Source organism: Bufo gargarizans, chromosome 3 (assembly GCF_014858855.1).
Source record: "Bufo gargarizans isolate SCDJY-AF-19 chromosome 3, ASM1485885v1, whole genome shotgun sequence".
NCBI classification, from domain to species: Eukaryota; Metazoa; Chordata; class Amphibia; order Anura; family Bufonidae; genus Bufo; species Bufo gargarizans.
In genome coordinates, this window is record NC_058082.1 from 114926577 (window position 1) to 114949940 (window position 23364).

General features: G+C 47.8%; 1 protein-coding gene across 1 annotated transcript in view; it reads right to left on the reverse strand.

Annotated features, from left to right (window-relative positions):
• Positions 1–23364, reverse strand: part of SHMT2 (serine hydroxymethyltransferase 2) — a 78696-nt gene that overhangs the window by 19171 nt on the left and 36161 nt on the right. The window contains exons 6-9 of the mRNA XM_044285041.1: positions 22220–22342; positions 11596–11735; positions 5866–6031; positions 267–366 (exon numbers count right to left, since the gene is read on the reverse strand). Coding sequence (XP_044140976.1) covers positions 267–366; positions 5866–6031; positions 11596–11735; positions 22220–22342 — 529 coding nt within the window. The remainder of the gene's footprint in view (positions 1–266; positions 367–5865; positions 6032–11595; positions 11736–22219; positions 22343–23364) is intronic.

The following is a 23364-nucleotide window of genomic DNA, read 5'->3' on the forward strand; positions in this document are numbered from 1 at the left end:
TGGAGTAGGAAAACTGGTGGACCTTCTCCAGACAAAAGTGTTCGGTTTAAGGATAACACAAATTTATCAAACGTGCGACATCTGATGAATGTGGCATAAAGTAACAGACTCAAGCAAAACTGACTTTAAATATTCCCCCTCATGATAAACTCCCCTTAATGAATCTAGGCCCCTTTCCCTAAACTTACAACACTGAAAACAGGCAAATCTTATACATATGAGAATAGAAGACACAAGCCGATGGGGGTATTGCATAATCGCTGTACCTGACACAAGCGTGTAACCCTTCAGGAGCAGGGAGGCTGCCATGGCCTTGGCGTTTTTCAGCGTCTGCACGGCATATTGCTGGAACATCGGAGAACTGGCCTGTGGAGTCGAAAACAAAATTTCTTTGCATCATTATTTGATTCGCTATATAATCTGAAGCATTCTACAAAACAGAAAAACCTCACAAGGTAATCTGGAAATGTTAGAGACAAAAAACCTGGGTAGAATGAAGGCTAAGATTTTTGTATTTTTTCTTAGAACTATGGAGAACCAGAACACAACCACAGCCAAAGAGAGTGTTCCCCATGAAAAGGAAGACAAGTACACAAACTGCAGAATATGTTATATAATAATAATAAAAATGAAACATTGCTAACCCTCTCATTCCCCGCCGCCCCAGCGCAGAGGCTGCGACTGTTCCATCAGTCTTCGTTCTAAGTGATGAGGTGCCCTACATACACGTGACCGCAGCTGCCAATCACTGGCTTCAACAGTGATCCTAACCTGCAGTGGTCACATGAATGTATAGCAATTTACTGCCCCAGTAAATAAAACTAAACTAGAGGCAGGAGGTTTAAAGAGGACCTGTCGCCCCTGCTGAAATGTCTAAAGTAAATAACTGTGTTCCATATTAAGGGCTCATACACACAAACATATTTGTTTTCAGTGTCCGTTCCATTTATTTTTTGGCAGCCCGTATGCGGAACCATTCACTTCAATGGGTCCACAGAAAAAAAAAAAAAAAATGATTTAAAAAAAAGAAATTACTCTGGGCATTCTGTTTCTCCGTAGTAGTAGGTCATACCTCAGGAAGGGGTTATGCGGTTATGCACATTTGGCATCTGTTTCAGCCATTTCTGTCTGAGATGTACGTTATTTTAGATGGAAAAAAAAGAAAATCTTGCATAAAGCATTTCTTTTTTTCCGTCTAAAATAACGGATGTCAGATGGAAATGCAAAATGTGCATAACTGAGCATAACAGGCGCTTAAAGTATAGGATCCGTTTTTGTTTTTTTTATGCATCAGAAAAACGGAAAACGAAACAGTGATGTGAACCCGGCCTAATTAGTAAATCAACACAGAAGCCGCAGATTCCATCTTTTTATAGCCACTTCCTCTCAGACAAGGGATCTGTCTGTCCCTGCAGTCAGCAATTAATGGTTTCTGGGGGTGAGGCGGTTGTTTTGGTTCTGCAGTATTCTCGGGCGCTGTCACAATGTGATTAATAACTGAATTTCCTATTGGAATCACCTGCTCTGTGGTTGTCGGCCAGCAGGTGCTTCACACACAAGGAAAGCGTTATTCCATTTAACAAGGAAAGGGTTTATTAAAAGATATCCGAGCGTCTGCATTGTGAAGCGGTAGAAAGGGGTCACAATGTGTGTGCGAACACAGATTTACACCCCAGACATATATAGCCTGGGCAGCTTCAGAAAGACACCTTTTGGCTGTAGTCGCGTGTTTTTCAAAGCATTTTTGGGCATTTTTAAAGGCTATGGACATCTCTTCCAATTGGTCTTTATTAACATGTTCAACTGTTTTTCCTCTGCAGATTTCACTTTCGGTGTATCTGCAGACGTTGCATCCTTCTTAGTGAATCTGTCAGAGAGCTGCTCTGATGGCTGGATCCAGACTTGACCTGTAAAGGAAAGATCACTTACCCGCTTCCACGTGCTGGCTCCCTGCTTCTTCTCCTCCAGACCTCCCTCAATGTCAACATCCGGTGACTGGTGACAAATGGTTACATGACACAAGGGGATCCAGTCTCCGCTGCGGCTAGTGACTGGATGCGGGGATGTAAAACTGGATGTTGACATCAAGGGAGCCTAGCAGGGCATCGCAGGCCTGGAGGAGAAGGAGGTGGCACCGGGAAGCAGTCACGTAATCTTTCCTTTACAGGGCATCTGTCATCAGATTTGTACCTATGAAACTGGCTGACCTGTTACAGGTGCACTTGGCAGCGGAAGGCATCTGTGTTGGTCCCATGGTCATATGTGCTCGCATTGCTGAGAAAAATTATGTTTTAATGTAAACAAATGAGCCTCTAGGTCAGGGGTCTCAAACTCAATTTAGCTGGGGGCCGCAGGAGGCAGAGTCTGGGTGAGGCTGGGCCGCATAAGGGATTTCACAAAAAAATATAAAAGTCCTCAAATGTCATTATTAACAGTTTTAATTATTTCTTCTGAACATGAAGTGTCCTGAACATGAATAGAACATTGAGTGAAGATCATGAACAGTTATTCTGAACATGGCATCTTTTGCCTACTCCTTGCTGCCAGAGACTCCCTCCATGTTGTCACATTTCTCCCCCTCTGGCTCCCTCCATCCTCCATCTTGTCACATTTCTCCCCCCCATCCACGTTATCATATTTCTCCCCCTCCATGCCATCCATGTTGTGTTGTCACTCACATGACACTCGCTACCCTAACATAACACAACCTGACCTGTCCTGACTCTCCTGCCGGCTGCCTGCGACTCTTCAATTCAATCTCTTTCTGACCGCTGTGGCTGTGTCAGACTGCTCGCCTCTGACAGTCCCTCTGCTCTGGCTGCTTCCCGCCGCTGCGGCGCTGCTCACTCACCCTGTCACACCCCCGTGGCCTGCCCTGAGCCCATGTGACCGTGTGTTGCCATGACGGCACTCGCAGGCTGGGCGGGCGGCGCGGCGCTGCAGCAGTACTACAGTAAGTCAGATGATTGATTTTTTTTTTCATTCATTCATTTTTGCGCAGGCCGGCCATTGGTGCGGGCCACAAAATATTGTACTGAGGGCTGCAAATGGCCCGCGAGTTTGAGACTCCTGCTCTAGGTGCAACAGGGACGTCGTTACTACTATAAGCTCAGATCTCACTGCAACTGGTGCACCCTATGCACTTTGACAGGGACAGGAATGATGACGCTTTCACGGCCTAAAAAGTAGATATGGCTGCTGGCAGTTAAAGGATGGAAATGAGCTTGTGCGACCACCTCAGTACAATAGGTGGATGTGTACATTACTATACAGATTAAACACCAGGGGTGCCATTATGTTGCTGTACAAAGTATCTCACAACTGGAGCATTTTTGCAACAAAGGACATTACGAAAGTAACTAGTTTTTTTATTCTGAATTATATTCAAATAATATTTAAAGGGGTTCTGCACTTTGTTTAAACTGATGATATATCCTCTGGACAGATCATCAGCTTCTGATCGGCAGGGGTCCGACACCCGGTACGCCCGCCAATCAGCTGTTTGAGAAGGCAGCGCCGCTCCAGCAGCCCCCTGACCGTTTACCGCAGGCCCAGTGACCATTAAGGGCTTCTGTCACTAGAATTTTCATCATTAAACTGGCTGACATTAGCGATGTGGTAATGTCAGCTGCACCTAACTCTGCTATTCTTATGATTCTCCGTGCCCCCGTTACTGCAGAATTCTTACTTTTATAATATGTAAATGAGCCTCTAGGAGCAAGGGGGGGCGTTGCTCCTGCACCTAGAGGCTCCAGTCACGCTTCCAAGTGTTGATTGACAGGGCCAGGCATCATTCACATCCTTCTGCCTGCCCTGGTGAAATCTCATGCCGTTCGGTATCCTGCGCAGGCGCGGTGAAGAAGCTGGCAGCCTGTGAGCGTCCTTCCCTCACCACACCTGCGCAGAATACCGAACGGCGCGAGATTGTCCCAGGGCAGGCAGAAGGATGCGAACGATGCCTGGCCCTGTCACTCAACACTTGGAAGGTGTGACTTGAGGTGGTAGACAGGAGCCTCTAGGTGCAAGAGCATATTATAAAAGTAAGAATTCTACAGTAACGGGGGCACGGAGAATCACAAGAATAGCAGAGTTAGGTGCAGCTGACATTAGCACATCGCTAATGTCAGCCAGTATAATACTGAAAATTCTAGTGACAGAAACCCTTTAATGGTGACACAACCCCTTTAATTTTTAAAATTCAAGAAATACAAGGTATTAATGTTCCAAATGACAATTTGATTAAAAAGAAGGCAATTAATTATCATTCCATCGTTAATCCATATATTGAAACCCCGGGATGTATAAATCATGATGGAGATTAGTCATCCTAGGAGAATAGTGTTAGATGAACAGTGAGACAAGTCACAGCACATGACTATATGGTGATTTATTAAACGGAAAGAAATAAGTACAGTAACAAGAAATGAGATAGAATGGCTGTCACTTATGCGGCATTGATTATGGACCCAAGACAAGGGTAGTAGAGAAAGAGAGGAGCAACTTTAACCAGGATAGAATAATCAAATAAGTTGCAGAAAGCACCCTTAAAGGGGTTGTCCGGTTTCAGAGTTGAACCCGGGCATACCCAGGCAGCCCCCCTGACTTGAGCATCCCATGCCCTGCACTGGATTGCGCAGGGCAAGGGCTTTTTTATTTACAGTAACACAGCCAGACGGAGGCTTCCGCCCAGCAGTGTGTTAGGTGACATCACCGGCTCGAATGGGCCGGCTTTAGCGCTACCCTAGCCGTTTAACAGGCTAGGGCAGTGCTAAAGCCCGCCCATCAGTGCTGGTGAAGTCACAGGGCTCACTGCTGGGCGGAAGCCTCTGCCTGGGAGCCCTAAGGAGAGCCGGTTAGTCACCAAGACGCCACAAAATGCCTTTGCCCTGCGCGATTCAGCGGCACAGGGCAAAGGAGAGCATCAGAGCATGAACTGGGGGGCTGCCTGGGTTAAAATGGGGATATGTCCGGGTTCAATCCCTTTAAATGGGACATCTAAACTGGACAATCCTTGTCAATGTGCAATGTGACTTAAAGAGGTTATCTAAGACTAAAAAATCTCCTCCACTGCTGCTTCTCCCCATGCACGGATGAAAACATCCAGTGTTGGGGGGGAGGGGGTTATGGCGGAGGGCAGCCAAGCCTCCCTAGAGTCACCACCGGATGTTTTCATCCGTGCACGGGGAGAAGCAGCTGCGGCAGTGCGGGGACTAGGAGCGGCGCAGGAAGCCAGGTAAGTAGATTCAATGTGAGGGGCCAGAGCATATGGGGGACATTTTTTTTAGTCTCAGATAACCCCTTTAATAGGACACATGGACATGATAAAGCCATGAGCCATAGTGAAGTCACTGGCAAGAGCTGCTCCTGCTCTACAAGGCATGGGGGGAGATTTATCAAAACTAGTATGAAGGAGAACGGTCATGGTCAGATTTCACCTTCCATTTTTCACAGCTCCTTTGGAAAATGAAAGGTGGGATCTGATTGGTGGCTATGAGCTACTAAGCCAGTTCTCCTTTAGACCAGTTTTGATAAGTCGCCCCCATGGTGCGTAACGTTACATGATGATCATGCATTTATGTGAAAGGACTATATGTAATAATATTTTTTCAAGACATGAGGTTTTAGCATCTTGGGAAAAAACATTCCACTTTTGATAAGTGAGGTGTTAATATTAATTTGCTTAGGCGGTGTTCACATCTGCGCTGCGATCTCCGGTAGTCTGTTCTGGAGTTCACTCTATCAGGTGGTTTCCAGCCGGGACAAAAAGCCTGCATTTACCATTTTTTGTCCGGTCAAAAGCCGGCATATATGCCAGATACAGTGACTGGAGCAGAGTGTCGGAGTTCACAACGCCTTAGGTCTCACCTGTTTTAGGGCCACTGCTACTGCTGCTATTGCATGATTGTGAGGACCTCCTTGGATTGAAGGGAAAACCGAAAAGTTGATTTTATCTTCAAAGTTGTAAAGAATTTCTTTTCCAGTTTTCTTATCCACTGACTTCACGCCTTTACGATAAAATATCAGTCCAGACCTAAAGAAAGATCAAAACAACAAGGCTGAGCTCACAGAGGTTTTCTGGGATAATTGTACTGATGTCCTACCCACGGCGGATGAGCTTTGCATTCACTTGAATGGGACTGAGATTACGTGTCATGAACTGTGTGTCACATGGCCTAGGAAGAGGACCAAGTGACCACCAAGGGCCGCGACCTCTTTATACAGCTGATCGGCAGGGGACCCAGGAGTTGGACCACAGCCGACCTCATATTGATGACCTATCCTGAGGGTAGGTCAGCTATATTAGAATCCCGGAAAATCCCTTTAAAATGGCATCTGTCAGCAGATTTGTACCTATGAAACTGGCTGACTGGTTTCATGTCCGCTTGGCAGCTGAAGGCATCTGTGTTGGTCCCATGTTCATATGTGTCAGGTCATCATTTTTCTCAGCAATGCAGACACATAAGAACATGGGACCAACACAGATGCCCTCAGCTGCCAAGCGCACATGGAACAGGTCAGTTTCATAGGTACAAATCTGCTGACAGATGCCCTTTAGAGAGAACCACGGGCAGCACGATATCTTGATAGGCTCCCTGGTTACAGCTTTTACTATGAAATACTGCAATTTCAGAGAAAACACTGCTAAAAACTAAAAAGTGATCCGGGAATGGGAAGAAGAGTCATCTGGGTGGCTGACCGCACAGCTCAGCTTGTCCGAAAGGTCTCTATATACACACACACACACACACATAGAAAGACCTAGCTCCCAGCCAGTATTTAAACTGTGCGTTCTCCGAAAATGCAGCATTTCAGAGTAAACCACAGCTGTAACCTCAGAGCCGGTTGCAAATTCATTCAAATTCAGTTTCTTTTGAAGAACAAAAGACAAATCACTTAAAAAAAAAAAAAAAAAAAGACCGGGTCTACATTTAGCTTTCACTGCCCAAAGCATCTAAAATGATAAAAAATTATTGCAAAATTAAGCAAATTTGCAGGAGGCCCTGATTAAAATGTTCCTTCCTTAGCGTTAAGAGACCCTGTGTAAAGCCTCGTTCACACGTCAGCGTTTGGTCAGCTGATTGTGAGCCAAAACCAGGCCTGGAGCCTCCACAGGCATAAGTTATAAGGGAAAGATCTGCACCTGTTCTGTGTTTAGAGCCGCACCTGGTTTTGGCTCAAAATCACTGAACGAACAGGGACTGTGTGAACAAGCTGCAATTCTGCAATCTCGCCAAGGATTACCCTTAGGTTCCCTACTCTGCCATCTCCTGGTCAAATCTACTCCTTGGACCCCTGTGTAAGCAGTCACACTGGTTGCTCTTCAGTTTTCCTAGACTTCTGAGCAGAACAGGAATCGAAACAGTTAGGCCCCTTTCACACGGGCGAGTTTTCCGCACAGGTGCAATGAGTGACGTGAACGCATTGCACCCGCACTGAATCCTGACCCATTCACTTCAATGGGGCTGTGTACAAGAGCAATATTTTTCACGCATCACAAAAATCGCAGCATGTTCTATATTCTGCATTTTTCACGCAACGCAGGCCTTATAGAAGTGAATGGGGTTGCGTGAAAAAAAAAAAAAATCACATTGCATCCGCAAGCAAGTGCGGATGCAATGCGATTTTCACAGATGGTTGCTAAGGAGATTATAATATCTTCATTCAGCAGGACCTGCGCTGACGACACCACGCTCACCACATCCCTTAAGGGACATTTTACTTAGAATTCTGTATTAAGAATGCTATTATTTTCCATTATAACCATGTTATAAAGGGAAAATAATAAAATCTACAGAACACCTAACCCAAACTTTAGTGAAGAAGTCCAGGTTCGGGTCCCACATTCAATTTTTTTATCACGAGCGTGCAAAACGCATTAAAACGCTTTGCACTCACGGAAAAAAACTGAACGCAACCGCAGACAAAAATGATCGAAATTGCGTGCACACTCGCGCAGGTTTCCTGAAAAGCATCCGGACAAAAATCAGTGACGCCCGCGTGCAAGGGGCCTTAGTCATTTTATATTATTTTTATATATATTTTTTTCCAATTAAATTCCCAGAGACCTGCTGTTTTTTCTATTACTACAGGTACTTTCAGCAAATACGTGTGTGGGAGAACAGATAGTCAGAGCTCAGTCCTGAAGAAATTGAACAGGGACCCATCATAAGCTATATTAGAAATAAAAGCTCAATATTTTGTATGCTGGGGCACTGTTTTTTCTTATAAGCACACTTTCTCCAGGCTACATCATAGGAAAGCTTGGAAATAAAGAAATGTACGGCGGCCCAAGAAGATGAAAAAGCAAGCAAAGTGAATCACTGTACATAACGAGAGAAGGCCTGTTTTGCCTTCCACGTACCATCTTGATCAATAATATAATTACATAACTAGGACTTGACCACAGGCTCCTTATTTGGAAGGCTTCGGTCACCGATCTGCCACCTTCTGTAGATAAGACGGCACCGCGGCCTCGCTGGTCGCGTCTCAATTCGCAGACAAGAAGTATTTCGTAGGAGCAGTAGGTAGCATCCGACAGATCTCTGGTGCAGGGAAAGGGTGAATGAAGCCCAGCGTGAGGACTGAGGAGCCCTGCTGCTCAGTTTCACACCGTTTTGTGCTTCACGCTCCACTCCAGGGTGTGAAACTGACGGAAGCAAGAGAGGTGCCAAAAATAATAATAAAGTAAGACTCCAAAGATCAGAAAAAAACAGGGGAGGCGAGGGCAGAGACATGCGTGAGCTGGGACCTGTTTGCTAATTGCTTTGATAGGAAGGTGAAGAGAGCAGCGGGAAGAAATGCTGGCAGTGTTCTCACCATTTCGTCAATGTTATAATAACCGAAACCACCGCTGACAGCAAATCCTGCTACCTTTTTATTGTTAGAATCCATCAAATAACAATATGTACTTGCAGCTCGCCATAGAAAACAGAGCGAGGAGCGCCGCTAGCTGCCAGGTGACCATGTATTTAGTCACCGGTAGTCCGCCCAATCAAACATATGTAAAGTCCCACACGTTCAGTTATCCAGCGTGATCACGTGCCAGTCATCCTAGGGTTACTTCAAAATTATTTTAATGATTTTACTAGCAGTGTTCTAGGGGTATGTGTCCACAGGGCAGATAAAGTGAGGAATATGCGCTGTGGCATTGCGTTTACAGGAGCGGTGAATCATTCATCCATGCGCTGCAGAAAAAAATAAATCTGCATGGAATCCGTACTAGCCGTGTTAAAGTATGCCGTAGATCTCCACCGCAGAGTTCACCCTTTGCAATGCATATGGTGAACTCCACAGCATAATCTGCATGCCAAGGGTTCAGCACAGATTTTAATGCTGTATTTCTATCCTGTCTGGATGTATCCTAAAGATTATCATTTTTGCATGAGCGTGTGGCAGCTGAAGGCATCTGGGTTGGTCGCGTGGTCATATGTGCCTGCATTGCTGAGGAAAATTAAGTTTTACTATATACAAATCAGCCCCCAAGAGCAACAGGGGCGTTGCCATTGCACATCGAGGCTCAGCGCTCTTTGTAAGTGCTGCACCCTCCATACTTTAACCAACAGGGCCAGGAAGTCGTGATGGCATTTTCACCGCCTGGCCCTGTCACTTAAAGTACAGTTACAGACAGAGCAGAGCCTCTAGGAGTAATGGAAACGCCCCCATTGCTCCTAGAGGCTCATATGCATATAAAACATTTTTCTCAGCAATGTGGGCACACATGAACATGGGACCAACACACATGCCTTCAGATGCCAAGCACACATGGAACAGATCAGCCAGTTTCATAGATATAAATCTGCTGACAGATGCCCTTTAAAGGGGTTGTCTCACCTTAGACACTGGTGGCATATCGCTATAATATGCTACCAATGTTAGATAAGTGCTGCCCTCACCTCTACAGAAAGGGACCCCCGAAGTGAGCGGAGGGAGGTTCCATTCAAGTGAAAGGAGTGGTGGCCGCGCTTGCATTTACTCGGCTGTTTTTAGAACCGTGCATGTGCGGGGTGTATTCTCCTTCACTTTTGGAGGCAAGTTCTGGAGATCCCTGTGGGTCTCAGAGGTGGGTCCTGCACCTATCTGACTTTGATGACACATCACCAGGATTTGCAAGCAAAGTCCCAGTTGACACAACCCCTTTAACTGGCGAAATGTCAGCCTAGGGCTACGCTGACTGTGGCCATTTAAAATAAATGCCTCTACGTTTCAGCATGGCAACCTAACTATAGAGGCAATATCAATATATAGCCTTAGGATATGGACACTAGTAGGAGAAAAAGTTTAACGCATTTGTGCCCTTAATGTGGAATAAGAAAATTCTATAGCTGCAGCAGAAAGGACACTCCCCTTGATCTGCCAGCTTGATATAAAGCTAGTAGAGCAGTGAATGTGGAGATCTCTGGATCCATGTGGGGCACAGAGCTGGTTCTATCTTTGTTTGAAAGAGGTTGTCATCTACTATATGATGTTTGATTTTCAGTTTTTACATTAATCATGGGATAACCCCTTTAACTTCCAAAATTGTAGATTACTGAATCAGTTTCCCACAAAACTATACATTGATCTGCTCAGCTCCTCCTGTCCTAACGTGCTCCTTGCAGAATCTATGACCAGCGACCTCCCTATCCAACTGTTTGCACAGACGCATAGCTGATTAAAACGGTTTTCTTTTGTTGATACAAGGCTCCGTTCCAGAGTTATGATACTTTTTTTTTGCTAATGTATAAAATTAGGCCATTGGTGCAATGAGGGCGTCACCATTGCTCTTGTTGCACCCAGGTTCCACTCCTTTGTGGCCAGGCCCACCCTGGCTGCTTTGCCCCAGACCTGTCAATCAACACAGCGAGGGAGGGGCTGGCCACAGAAATAAATGGAGCTTTGGTGCAACAAGAGAAATGGTGACGCCTTCATTGCACCAAAGGTCTAATTTGCATATTAGGAAGAACTATCATAACTCCGGAATAGAGCCTCAGATCAACAAAAGAAAAACTGTTTCAATGAGGTGAACCACAGCTGTGTGTCTAAGTAAACCGCGCGATAGGGAGGTCGCTGGAGACAGATTTCATATAAACTATCACAACACTTAACAAAAACACCTCATTTTGCTAGTGAATTTATTGAGACAAGGCACAGAGGAAAGATAGTCATCCACAATATAGTCTAAACTTAATGAGGACCTGTCGTCTCTCCTGACGTGTTTTAGTAACTAATTGCATCCCCCATTTAATAATCCTTGAGCAGCTATTCTTATGACTCTACAATGTGACAGTCTCATTATTCCTAGTAGAAATTTACACACAAATTGCAGTCTCTAATAAAAGGTCCATCTAGGTGTTACCTGGACAAACTGATATTATCCAATCAGTGCTGCCAGTGTCAGACTGCGCAGACAACCCCCCAACTGGTAACACCCCAAAGGACCATTATTGCAGACAATTCCTTTATAAAGTTCTACCAGGAATAACCGAGAAATGGGGACAGAATAGATCATCCAGAATTATTACATGGAGAATGTAAGTAGTGACTAAAACAGATGTCAGGAGAGGTGACCGGCCATCGCCAACATCTTCCGTTGGTACGACAGGTTATTCCTTTTACCTGGCTCCTCGGAGAGTCTTGTGAGTTGTAGAGGTGACCACATCAGCATGATCAAAAGGAGATGGAATCACACCTGCCGCTACAAGACCACTGATGTGCGCCATGTCAGCCAGGAGGATCGCCTTCACGTCGTCGCATACCTGAAAGCAAGAAGAGGTCATAAGCAAGCATCTTGGATTATGTCTGCAGCGGCCATTGTACGGCAAGCGGTCAAAAAAAGGTCATACGGTATGGCTGCCAGTGTTGAAATGTATGTGTGGCCCCTGCTGGTATGGATAAAAGTCATGGATACCAGCTCCTATGTACCTCAGACAAATACATGAGCACCAATAACGTAGGCCAGGTCTATAACAGTGCAGCGTACCAGCCATTACAGATACTCTGGTAGGCTGAAATTCCCCCAATGCTTGTGGGATATCCCAGGTATCAAAACTAGTAGTGTGAAGTAAAAATGGGGTGAAATTGGGTTTTCTATTAGCAAAAGTTGGGTAAATCCATATTGGGGGAGATCAAAAATGGGGTAAAGGAAAGAGCTCCTTTGGAAAATGAAAGGTGGAATCTGATAGGCATCTAAGGCTACTTTCACATTTCCGCTATCGAGATCCGTCATAGGATCTCAATAGCGGGGGAAACCATTCAGTTTTGTCCCCATTCATTGTCAATGGGGACAAAAATGAACTGAAGGGAACGGAGTGCGCCAGAATGTATTCCGCTCCGTTTCATTGCGCTCCATGACGCACACAAAAGTACTGCAAGCAGCATTTTTGAGTGCGTCCTGGGATGCGGAGCAAGACAGATCCGTCATGACTCACAATGTAAGTCAATGGAGACGGATCAGTTTTCTCGGACACAACACAAAAACCTGATCTATCCCTACTGACTTACAATGGTTTTAGAGACGGATCGGTCATGGCCATTTTAGAGATAATACAAACCGAGTCTTTTCATAACGGATGCAGACGGTTGTATTATCACGACGGAAGCGTTTTTACTGATCCAGTAAAAACTCTGGTGTGAAAGTAGCCTAAGCCAGTTCTACATTACACCAATTCCAACAAAGCAGGAGCAGTTCTCAGAAGCAGAAAAAAAAATAGACCCTCTAAGTTACCAAGTTGTGAGGATGGCTGATAATCCCAGCGTATGTCATAGTACTATGAGGGGGATGGAGGAAATGTTGACAAAAATATATATTCACTATGGCGCTGCCTGAAATCAGGAAGCCTATTGCTGTGCAGAGACCAAGCCGCAGAACACAGGGAATGCCAATATAGCGCAGACAGAGCCAAGAAAGAAATCCGGGAGAAAGAAACAAAACTGCATGCAGGACCACCTTACTGGACTGCCAAGGTTAGATGCTGCCAACAGCGACTGGACTTACAAACATGGAGGATCCCCAATTATGATCTCCCATCCCAGTTTTATATTGGACTTGGAAGGATGCTACCGCACACTGGGCAGAAAAGGTGACAGCGCAACATACAACATGCGTCCTACTGAAAGGGAATCTGACGCCCCAATTTTGGACTAACTAGGTAACATACAACACCCAGAGAGTATGGTGCATGGGTCCTAATGAAACAAAATCTGCCATCCTGATTTTGTATCATTATCTACAGTAAAACATTAGTACTGCAGATATGGAGTCCAGATCTCAATTATTTTTAGTTTTCCTACTGCTTCTCGTTGCCCCGCTGTCAGCATTCAGAGCAGCATTGAAATACACTGTCAGTACTACTGTGCATGCACACGAATCTCTATTATGTTAGAACAGGACAGCAGTCCTGACAATGTACTTCAGTGCAGCTCTGAGTGCTGACAGCGGGGGTAAGAGGAAAATAAAATATCGCGATCTGGGCTCCTTATCTGCAATACTACTCATGTATTAGTGTAGATCAGTGGCCAGCAACCTTCGGCACTCCCAGCATGCTCCATTCACTTCTATGAGCCGTCTGAGAAGAGTAGAGGAAGTATGCAAGCTGGGAGTTGTAGTTTCACAACAGCTGGAGTGACGGAGGTTGCCTACTGCTGGTCCAAGATCAGTGTGACAGATTCCCTTGAAGATACTCACACGACTAAACTGTAAAGGCAACTCCACTCATTTTTAATCTGTTCAATATCAACTACAAAAACGAGATTTTTGTATTACTTACCAGTAAAATCTCTTTCTCGCTCTTTCCTTGGGGGACACAGAAGACCTTGGGTATAGCTCATCTCCATAGGAGGCGTGACACTAAGTGAAGACTGTTAAGCCCCTCCTCCACAGCTATACCCTCAGCCTGGAGAGAGAGACTGCCAGTTGCGTGTCCAAGCAGTGAGAAAAGGCAAAGTCCAACAAGGAACCAACAAGCCAACAACCCGACGGGTAACAAAAAACTCGGAAACCGTAAAGAGAAAAAACAATGAATGGGTGGGTGCTGTGTCCCCCAAGGAAAGAGCGAGAAAGAGATTTTACTGGTAAGTAATACAAAAATCTCGTTTTCTCACCCAGTTTCCTTGGGGGACACAGAAGACCTTGGGACGTTCAAAAGCAGTCCAAAAGGGGGAGGGACCACAGCCCAAGGTGAAGCACCCGAAAGGCATCAATGAACCGCCGCCCGCAACCCCAGGCGGGGCAAGGCAGCATCTGCCAAAGTCAGAGTATGCACCCTGTAGAACACGGCAAGGCGCGTAAGGTAGACCCGTGGCCGCCTTGCCCAAATGCATGGCCGAAGCCCAATGCCTCCGGCCCAGGAGGCACCAACCGCTCTGGCGAAATGAACGGTGACACCAAAGACAGAATCCTGCCCTCGGTGCGGTAACCTCAGCAATAGCCAAACTGATCAAGCGGAGGAAAAACACCCCGGAGTCAGTCAACCCTATGCACAGACCTCCTGGAAACCCAAGAGGCTGAACGGCTACAAGAGTCGGAGAACCCCAAGTAAAAGCGGCAAGGCCCAAACAGGTGAGGTGTTGAAGCGAAAGGCAAACACCACCTTCAGAAGGAAGGAAGGAAGAAACGGGATGTAGAACAGCCCTGTCCTGGAAAAGACAGAAGGCTTGGAACAAAAAAAGGACCATTCCGGCACCCGTCAGAGACACGACTGATACGGAACACAACCGTACAGGACAGAAGGGGTAGAGAGAACTTCTGTAACGGCTCCAAGGACAAGATTGGAGCACCGAGAGCTCAGTATAAAGTCCCCAGGGCGGTACCGAAGGACAGCACAGAGGAACCAAAGAGCCACTCCGAGGAAGAAGGTCTTGGCAGGCCCAGGGGGCCGAGAACGCTGGAAGAGGAAGAACAGCGCCGACACTTGACACCTCAAGTAAAAGACCGAACCATGGGGAGAGAAATTCAGAGTGGGGAATGCACAGCTTCCCACAGAACCCCAGACAAAAAAACCTAAGCCCTACGACAGATCCTGGACGAAACACTGCCAGGAGTGGACAGTAGCAAACCCGCTAGAGTCGCCTGGCAAGCGGGCAAAAACCCAATGTGATCAGGCGCAGACCAGCAGCACAGGCAGAAGGGTCGACAAAAATAGTCCCATCGGCCCTCGAACAACGTTATCCCGTATCCACCCGAATGGGGAAGCAGAAGGACAGATGGAAAGAACCCAAACGATCCGCCAGATGCCAGGAGAAGACAGGCTAAAGTCCATGCTGACGTAACCACGTCGTATCGTCCCGGTGTGGGAGATCAGGAGAATCTGGAATGAAAAGGTAGTCCCCCCAAGTTATCGAGAAGGTAAGTCTACAGCAGGACCATCGTCTTAGAATGGGCCACGCAATCTGCACTCAGCGGGAGAACAGAACGCGGTAGACTCGGTAAATAGGCACACAGCTAATACAGCCAGTGTGAACAAGGGAGACAGTACGAGGCCAAAAGGAACACCGGAACCATCCACATGAACAACCATGCTCTCCCCAGAAGGGAGGACAACGAAGAACAGCCTCTGAAGTCAGGCGGGAAGCCACATTGGAGCGATCTGTACCGAGCGGGAGCCAAACAAGGCCGGCGAGATAAGGTAGTCGAGACAGAGACCGGCATAACATCCTCCCACCAAAAGGAGGAGGAGGAGTGGGCAACAGGGAAGCCATAGGACAGCTCAAAAGCAGAACCCACTATACTGTGAGACGCCCAGTCCACCGCCTCGCAGAAGGCGAATACCGTGAAGAACCCAAGGCGGAGGTCCTCCGGACCCGGGTAATCGAGCACCCAAGAGAAGTCGGGTGACCTTCCCGAGAAGAGCAGCCCGAACCTGGTAGCAGATCAGACAGAAGCGTAGAGGCGCCAAGAGGAAGGACTCATACCACACTGCATCCGAAGAGGAGGAAATTGCAGCAGGCAAGGGAACCGCAGTCCTGCCAGAGCCAACGATGAATTCGAGAGGCGCTGCAGACAACAGCACTCTCGACCATGTGACCCCAGCGCAGGGAAGCAATGCCGCAGAAGGACGAATGGGCATGCATCTAGGACCCACGAACACTCCCTGGAATGAAAAGCCAACGAAATGAATGAGCACCACCCAGCTCGGTGCAGCAGAGAGCAATAGAACCTGTTCGGTCAGGAGGACAGAATGAACTCCTTAGGGACGAGTGCAAGGCTCGCGGCAAGCATCGCATCCCAAGAAACAAAGGTATGCCGCAGGAAGCAGGTGAGGCATACGTACGAGCAGCCCCGTAAGCAGCGAGAAGGCCAACCCACCTAGAAAAAGGGGGGCCCGCCCCAGAGTGCCACAGCATGTACGGAATTGCAAGTGCAACCTGAAAGGGAGTTATGCACAAACCTAGCATAGCATGCGATGGAACGCAACCAGTCCACCCCGAAAGGGGGGAATTGTACCAGGTCAACAGCAGTCGGCAAGAGTGCAAAGGCCCGTCCCAAAAGGAAGTGATGCCTAAGGCCGTACCTACTTCAGAGAAGCAGGACATACCCTATAAACCAGCAGGAACGCAGGAGGTCCACCTAGCGAAAGGGGAACATGCACAGGGTATCCCAGCATTAAGTGAGTGTGCCACAATGCACCCAACACTGAACTCAGCTAGAGTGCAACTACTCTGCCAACGAAGGGGGACATGTACAAGTCCAGCACAGCCATATAAGGACAGCCGTGAATCTCATGAGCGTGCCAAATTCTGCCCTTGAAATGAGAGGTGGTCACGCACAAGGCCAGCACCGTATCCAATGGAAGTGCAAGCGTTCCACCCCTGTTAGAGGGCCATTCACATGGCCAGCAATGTATCCGGTGAGAGTGTAGCATGCCGCCCAGAAAAAAAGGGGGGTAAAGCACATGGCCAGCATCTCATCCAGGGAGAGTGCGAGCACACCGCCATGCATGGGAGTCATACACATGGCCAGCAACGTACTGGCGAGAGACAAACACAGTCACTAAGAATGCGTGCATGTCGCCTGAGGAAGGAAGGCAAGCCCCTGGCTGGCAGCGAATCCAGCAAGAGTGCGTACACCGCCCCGGAAGAGGGGTCATGCATATGGCCGACAGCGGATCCAGCGAGAGTGCAAGCACCCTTCCATGTATTGGGCACACGCACATGGTCAGTGACGTACCTGCGAGGAAACAACCACAGACAGAGGGATGTATGTAAGCTGCCTGAGGGAAGGAGGCATACCCAAGGCCGGCAGGGAATCCAATGAGAGTGCAGCATACCGCCTAAGAAATGGCCGGCAGCGAAACCAGTGAGAGTGCAGCATAATAACATAGTACCTAAATACAACATAGCACATCAGTGAGAGTGCAGCATTCCGCCTATAGAAGGGGGTCGTGCACATAGCCAGTACCGTATCCGGTGAGAGCGCAGTATTCCGCCTAAAAAAGGGGGTCATGCACATGATCGGCAACAGATCCAGTGAGAGTGCTGCGTTCCGCCCAGGAAGGGGGGTCACGCACATGGCCGGCTCACGCACACGGCAGGCGGTGAATCCAGTGAGTGCTGCGTTCCGCCCACGGAAGGGGGTCACGCACATGGCCGGCAGCAAAACCAGAGAGTGCAGCGTTCCGCTTATGGAAGGGGGTCGTGCACATGGCCAGCACCGTATCCGGTGAAGATGCAGTATTCCGCCTAAGAAGGGGGTCATGCACATGGCCAGCCAGGGAGAGTGCAGTAGCCCGCCTAGGAGGGGGGGGGGATGCACATGGCAGGCACCATAACTGGAGAGACGATGAATGCTGCCTACAGAAGGGCCGAACGCACTTGGCCAGCGCCGTATCCTGGAAGAGGCAAGAAAACCGCCTAAAAGGGGAAATGCCCTAGCAGCAACGCAGGCTGGGAGCGCAACACCATGCCGCCCGTGGAAAGAGGTCACGCAGACTTGCAGCATTACTGATGAGGCTGCAGCGTCCTGCGCAGTCTAATAGAAATCATGATCTATTATTATTGAATTCATATATATTCTTTTTTTTTTTTTTTTATTTATTTATTGAAACACAGCCTCTGAGGCTAAAGGGGAGCCACCATATAGGGGCACCTGAGAGGCAGGAGAAAAAAGGGGGCCAACTAAACAGACCCATTTTTTGGGGGCCGGCCTGTACCCAAAGGGTTAACAGGAATCCGGCCTGGAGGGCGGCGTGCGATCCCCTGGGGGCGGAGGAACCTCCAGGCGGGAAAAATTCGCGCCTGGAGAAGTTCCCGCCCCCTCCACCAGAGACCGGAATATTGCGGCCTAGTAGGCCGCGAAGCCGGGGGCTAAATTGCGGCGCCCGGCCCGTTATACCGCCGGGACCTGCCGCTACAAACCGGCCGCGGGAGCCCACCCCGCGGGCCGGTCGGAAATGCGGCCCAGCAGGCCGCGAAGCATGGGACCAAAGTTGCGGAGCCCCGCCGACCGGCACCCGCTGGGGCATAGTCCCCAATGCCGGCCGCGGGAGCCCACCCCGCCGGCCGGAAGAGACCGGGACCCGGAATGGCGGTTTGCCGGCCGCGGGAGCCCACCCCGCCGCCGGACGAGACAGGGACCCGGAATGGCGTTTTCCGGCCGCGGGAGCCCACCCCGCCGCCGGACGAGACAGGGGCCGGAATGACGTTTGCCGGCCGCGGGAGCCCACCCCGCCGCCGGACGAGACAGGGGCCGGAATGGCGGCTTGCTGGCCGCGGAGCCTAATTTTCGCGGCGCCCGGCCGCACCGGAATATAAGTGCTGGCCGGAGGCGAGGCCTTACTCCACTGCAGCGTCCTGCACACTCCGGTAAGGCCCAATGTGATCAGGCGAGATGGGGACGTGACCCAGAGACGGGATGCCCGTGAGGAGAAGGCAGGCGACGGCCGACAGCCACTAGCTGCATCGCCGTATCCTGGTCCTATGAAGGCCAGGAAAAAAAGGCAGGGAGCAGATTGCCGCACTGCGGCACCCAGGGGCCAGCCTAGGTCCAGCAGGGGAAGGATCCAGAGGCCCAGTATGGGGGGGTCAGGCACGCAGGAGACCATTGGGTGGGGGGTGGGGGACGTAGGGCTGGAGAAGCCACTCTCTTACCACAGCCGTCTTCACCCTCGGTCCACTCCAGCAGGGTCGCCCCTTCAGCTACTGGCACCGTAGTGGCAGGACGCTGGAAGAGGGACTTGGCGTGCGGGCGACCCTTGCGCTGGCGGGATGCAGGGGAGCTGGGCTGCCCTGGTCCACCTTGCCTTCTGTGGGGGAGGCAGCAGTGCGGATGACCGGCACTGGCGCAGCTCAACCCCGGGAGAAACAGAGAGGTCTAGTGCGTCTCTGTTGTCCCTGATGTTCTGGAACAAAAAGAAAAGAAAAAAGTAAAAATCAAAAATTTAAACAAGGAGAAAAGAGCCCTGCAGAGCAGGGAGTGTCTTGCCTCCTTGGACACTAAGCAAAAAACTGGCAGTCTCTCTCTCCAGGCTGAGGGTATAGCTGTGGAGGAGGGGCTTAACAGTCTTCACTTAGTGTCACGCCTCCTATGGAGATGAGCTATACCCAAGGTCTTCTGTGTTCCCCAAGGAAACTGGGCGAGAAACATTTATACAAATCACCAACATCTCAGATTCCAGGTGGCTACGGCCAATTCCTGCACTACAGAAATCCTCTGCGCAAGCACACTTCCCCTCTAACTGGATTTTTCTTCTAACAATTGTCCTTGCTTTACCACTTCAGAATTAAAACCGGTTCTGCCTCCATTTCTCAGCTGTAAAGTTAGTTTTAATTCAGTCTTCTGAGAGATGTAGACTGGTGGCTTTCAGGTGGAGACCTCTCTGTGCCCAGACTGACAAAGCTTTCCTTAAAATAACTAAAGCTCCTTTTTCTGGCCAATGATTTATACCCAAAGGGTCTGAAGACAATGAGAGACCTAACACGGCCAAGATGTCACCTCATTCAGATGAGAATTTCATCAGAGACTCGGTGCAGCAGTCTACGAGCATGAATCAGGTCCCCCAGGTACTCACTGCAGATAAACATGCTATATTAGCTTGGATATACCATCAGCATGAGCCAGTCTTACTAATGGGCTCGGAAAGAGTTTCTCCACAGAAGGGGAAGCAGAGGAGAATAGAAGAAATAAACCATATTAGCGCGCTCTCACTCCACTTATAGGGGGTGTCCAGTGGGGATTACATTTTCTTTTACATATGTATTTTTATTTTATTTTTTCCTTCCCCCAATAAAAAAAAAACCACGCATTACCAACCTTCACCGATTCCCCGCCATGCCAAAAGTTACCTATCCGTGCCACCCACACACAGGAAATGCCTGCTGAATCAATCACGAACCTAAACATTGACCTGTCTCAGGCAGTGGTTGGCTGAGCAGGCATCTCCCGAGTGTCGTGTCGGGACTCGGAAGTAGTGAGCAGAGGGGACCATAAAGGGGTTGTGCAGTGTCAGGATATAGATGACCTGACATCAGAATGAGAGGGGACACTGTATTGGCGGGGCAGTGTAATTACAATCTAGATGGTGTGCGGGTAAATATTGAAGGGAACACAACGCTCTCAAGTTGGACTCAATGTCACATCCTCTGTAGAGTCTCACTTTCCTAGAGCATCGAATTATAAGGTACTCACTGGCTCACAGACCAGCTTTCCCCTAGATTAGGGGTACTTATCTAGATTTGGTAAAGATCCACTTGTCTGGATCTGTGGTTAGGTAAAGGTCTAAGCTGAACACCAACAGTAAAGATGCTGCCTTGTAAAAGTTTAGCAAAATTTCTAGAACTATTTAGATCAAGATTTATCATTTGTTAGTGGAAAAACCAGACCCTGAAATTCACCAGACCAGACCTAAAAATGAAGACCCCCGGAACCCTAAACTCATTTAGATCCCAAACCAGACCCCCAAACATGTATTCAGATCTCAGAACAAACCTTAATGCTGGGTGGGTGGTATGCCACTCTGATGTGATCAAGCAGCTCACGCTGGCATCACAAAATGGCACTGCAGTCCACTATTTCTTTGCTCTATTTGATGACTTGCTGTACAGTAATGATACCAGACTGGCTACATGTGACATGTTTTCTCCTCCCTCTGGTGTGCCCACCCATCATCTTTTCAGGACCATAGCCTACGGGGCTCAGGTGCCTACTGCACCACTACAGCTCTCTCTTGGCTTCCCGTTACTGTTGCCTATTACCATGACAAAGCATTTATGAGATATTACAAGCATACTGTGGAATGATACCTCTTGATACATATATACAGGGTAGCCCACCTCTAATATCTCCAAGTCAAGCTGCCTATCACAAACGACGTGTCAGCAAGAGGTAAAATCTCGGGACCTGAAACTATACAGGATAACGTGTGTGGAGGAGCTGAAAGAGTCTGACAAAGCTAGACTCGTACTGGACTTGGTTGCTGACCATCATTGCCGACAGCCATTTGGACCTATTGCTGCACTTCATGATGGACGAAGCTTGGTTTTATTTATCAGGTCACATAAATTCCTAGAATATGAGGTACTTTTCCGCTGGAAATCCCCATTTCACTAAGGAAACACCACTTCACCACCAGAAAATTGGTGTTTGGTGCACATTTTCAGAATAAATAAATAGTGAGTCCACCTCCCCGGATGAACTCAAGGAGAACATCACAAACACTATCCGCAGCATCACAAGCCGTATCATCCAACATAATCCGACGTGCCCAAAGATGCAGAGATGTGAACGGGGACCACTTTCAGCGTCTTTTATGACTTGTGGGTAATAAAAATAATAAAAAAAATAAAACAAGCCACTTGCTCGTTCATCATGTTATACGGGCTACAGTACCTTTTCATGAGCCACCCTGTATTACCTAGCTAGAATCTGAACCCAGTAGCAAACGTATTTTGCTCTAGGGCTGGTCCGAGCGACAGATGTGGTATCTGATGTTATTTTTTGTTTCAGGATATTAATAATTTCCACAACAACAACAACTTTAATAAAATGTTAGCAGAACATTGGAAATACAGGAAAGGTCATGCACGTAAAAAGCCATACCGCATTAACAAGTGAGCCATAGGTGACATGAGTCGAGATGGTGGTGAGGAAAGACTTCTTATGAGCCTGCCTTAATCCAGAGATACAGAAACTGGTGTCCGCATAACACATAATATCAAGTACATAAAAATAAGTTAATTGTATCTCAACATAATTTTATTTATTTTTTTAAACTGTCACATGAAAGACATACTGGTACATTCTGCATACCTTCTTCATGCAGGCATAATCAATCAGTCTTGCATAAGCGCTGGTCCCGGCGATGATGAGCTTCGGGCGGAAGAGTCGGGCTGTCATCTCCAGTTGGTCATAGTCAATCAACCCAGTGGCTGGCTTAGAAATAAAATCCAGGTATTAATGAAGGACACATTAATCTTACTTATAATATAGGTTTCCCAACCAACTACAGTATAGTGTTAGCCAGTATTAATGCTGGTGACATCAAAGCCAGGTATTAGCCGATTGTCATTTAGGGCACTGGATCAGTCATTGCAAACAATGCAATATGATCAGCATTGGAAAAGGCAGGTGAGCACCCGGGCTGAACGGATATATGACAGAATATTTGGCTCCGGAGGGCTAATGAACCTAAGGACAGGGGAGGGATGTCAGCTGCAGCCAAGAAATGCTGTATTTTTTTATTTATGGAGGCACATATCATGCAGGAAAAACTGAACACTATACCTGGAAGGCTGCGAGTCATACATAATATCAGGAATGAGTTGTGAATGACATCATGGAACAAAATTGATTTAATAGTCTTTTAGGTGACTTGCTATTTGCTACCCAAGAAAACAAAATCACTTATTTTGGGTAAGAAAAGTCACAAGCAATAATGGCTAATGCTGCCCAGACAGGGGAAAGAGATACAATGCAAAAAATTAGATGCATAAAAAAAACTGTATCTAAAAGTATAAAACATTAATACTTCCGCAGTGGAAGTACTCTATCAGCAGATTTGTACCTATGACACTGGCTGACCTGTTACATGTGCGCTTGGCAGCGGAAGGCATCTGTGTTGGTCCCACGGTCATATTTGCCCAATTTGCAGAGAAAAATGATGTTTTAATATATGCAAGCGAGCCTCTAGGAGCAACTGGGAAGTTGTCCTTACACCTAGAGGCTCTGCGCTCTCTAACTGTGGCAACCTTTGCACTTTAATTTACTGGGCACGGTGTGATGACGTTTACACCGTCTGGCCCTGTCAAAGTGGAGAGGGCGTGGAGGTTGCAGAGAGAGCAGAGCCTACAAGTGTAATGGCAACGCCCCCGTTGCTCCTAGAGGCTCATTGGCATATATAAAACCATCATTTTTCTCATCAATGCGGGAACATATGAACATGGGACCAACACAGA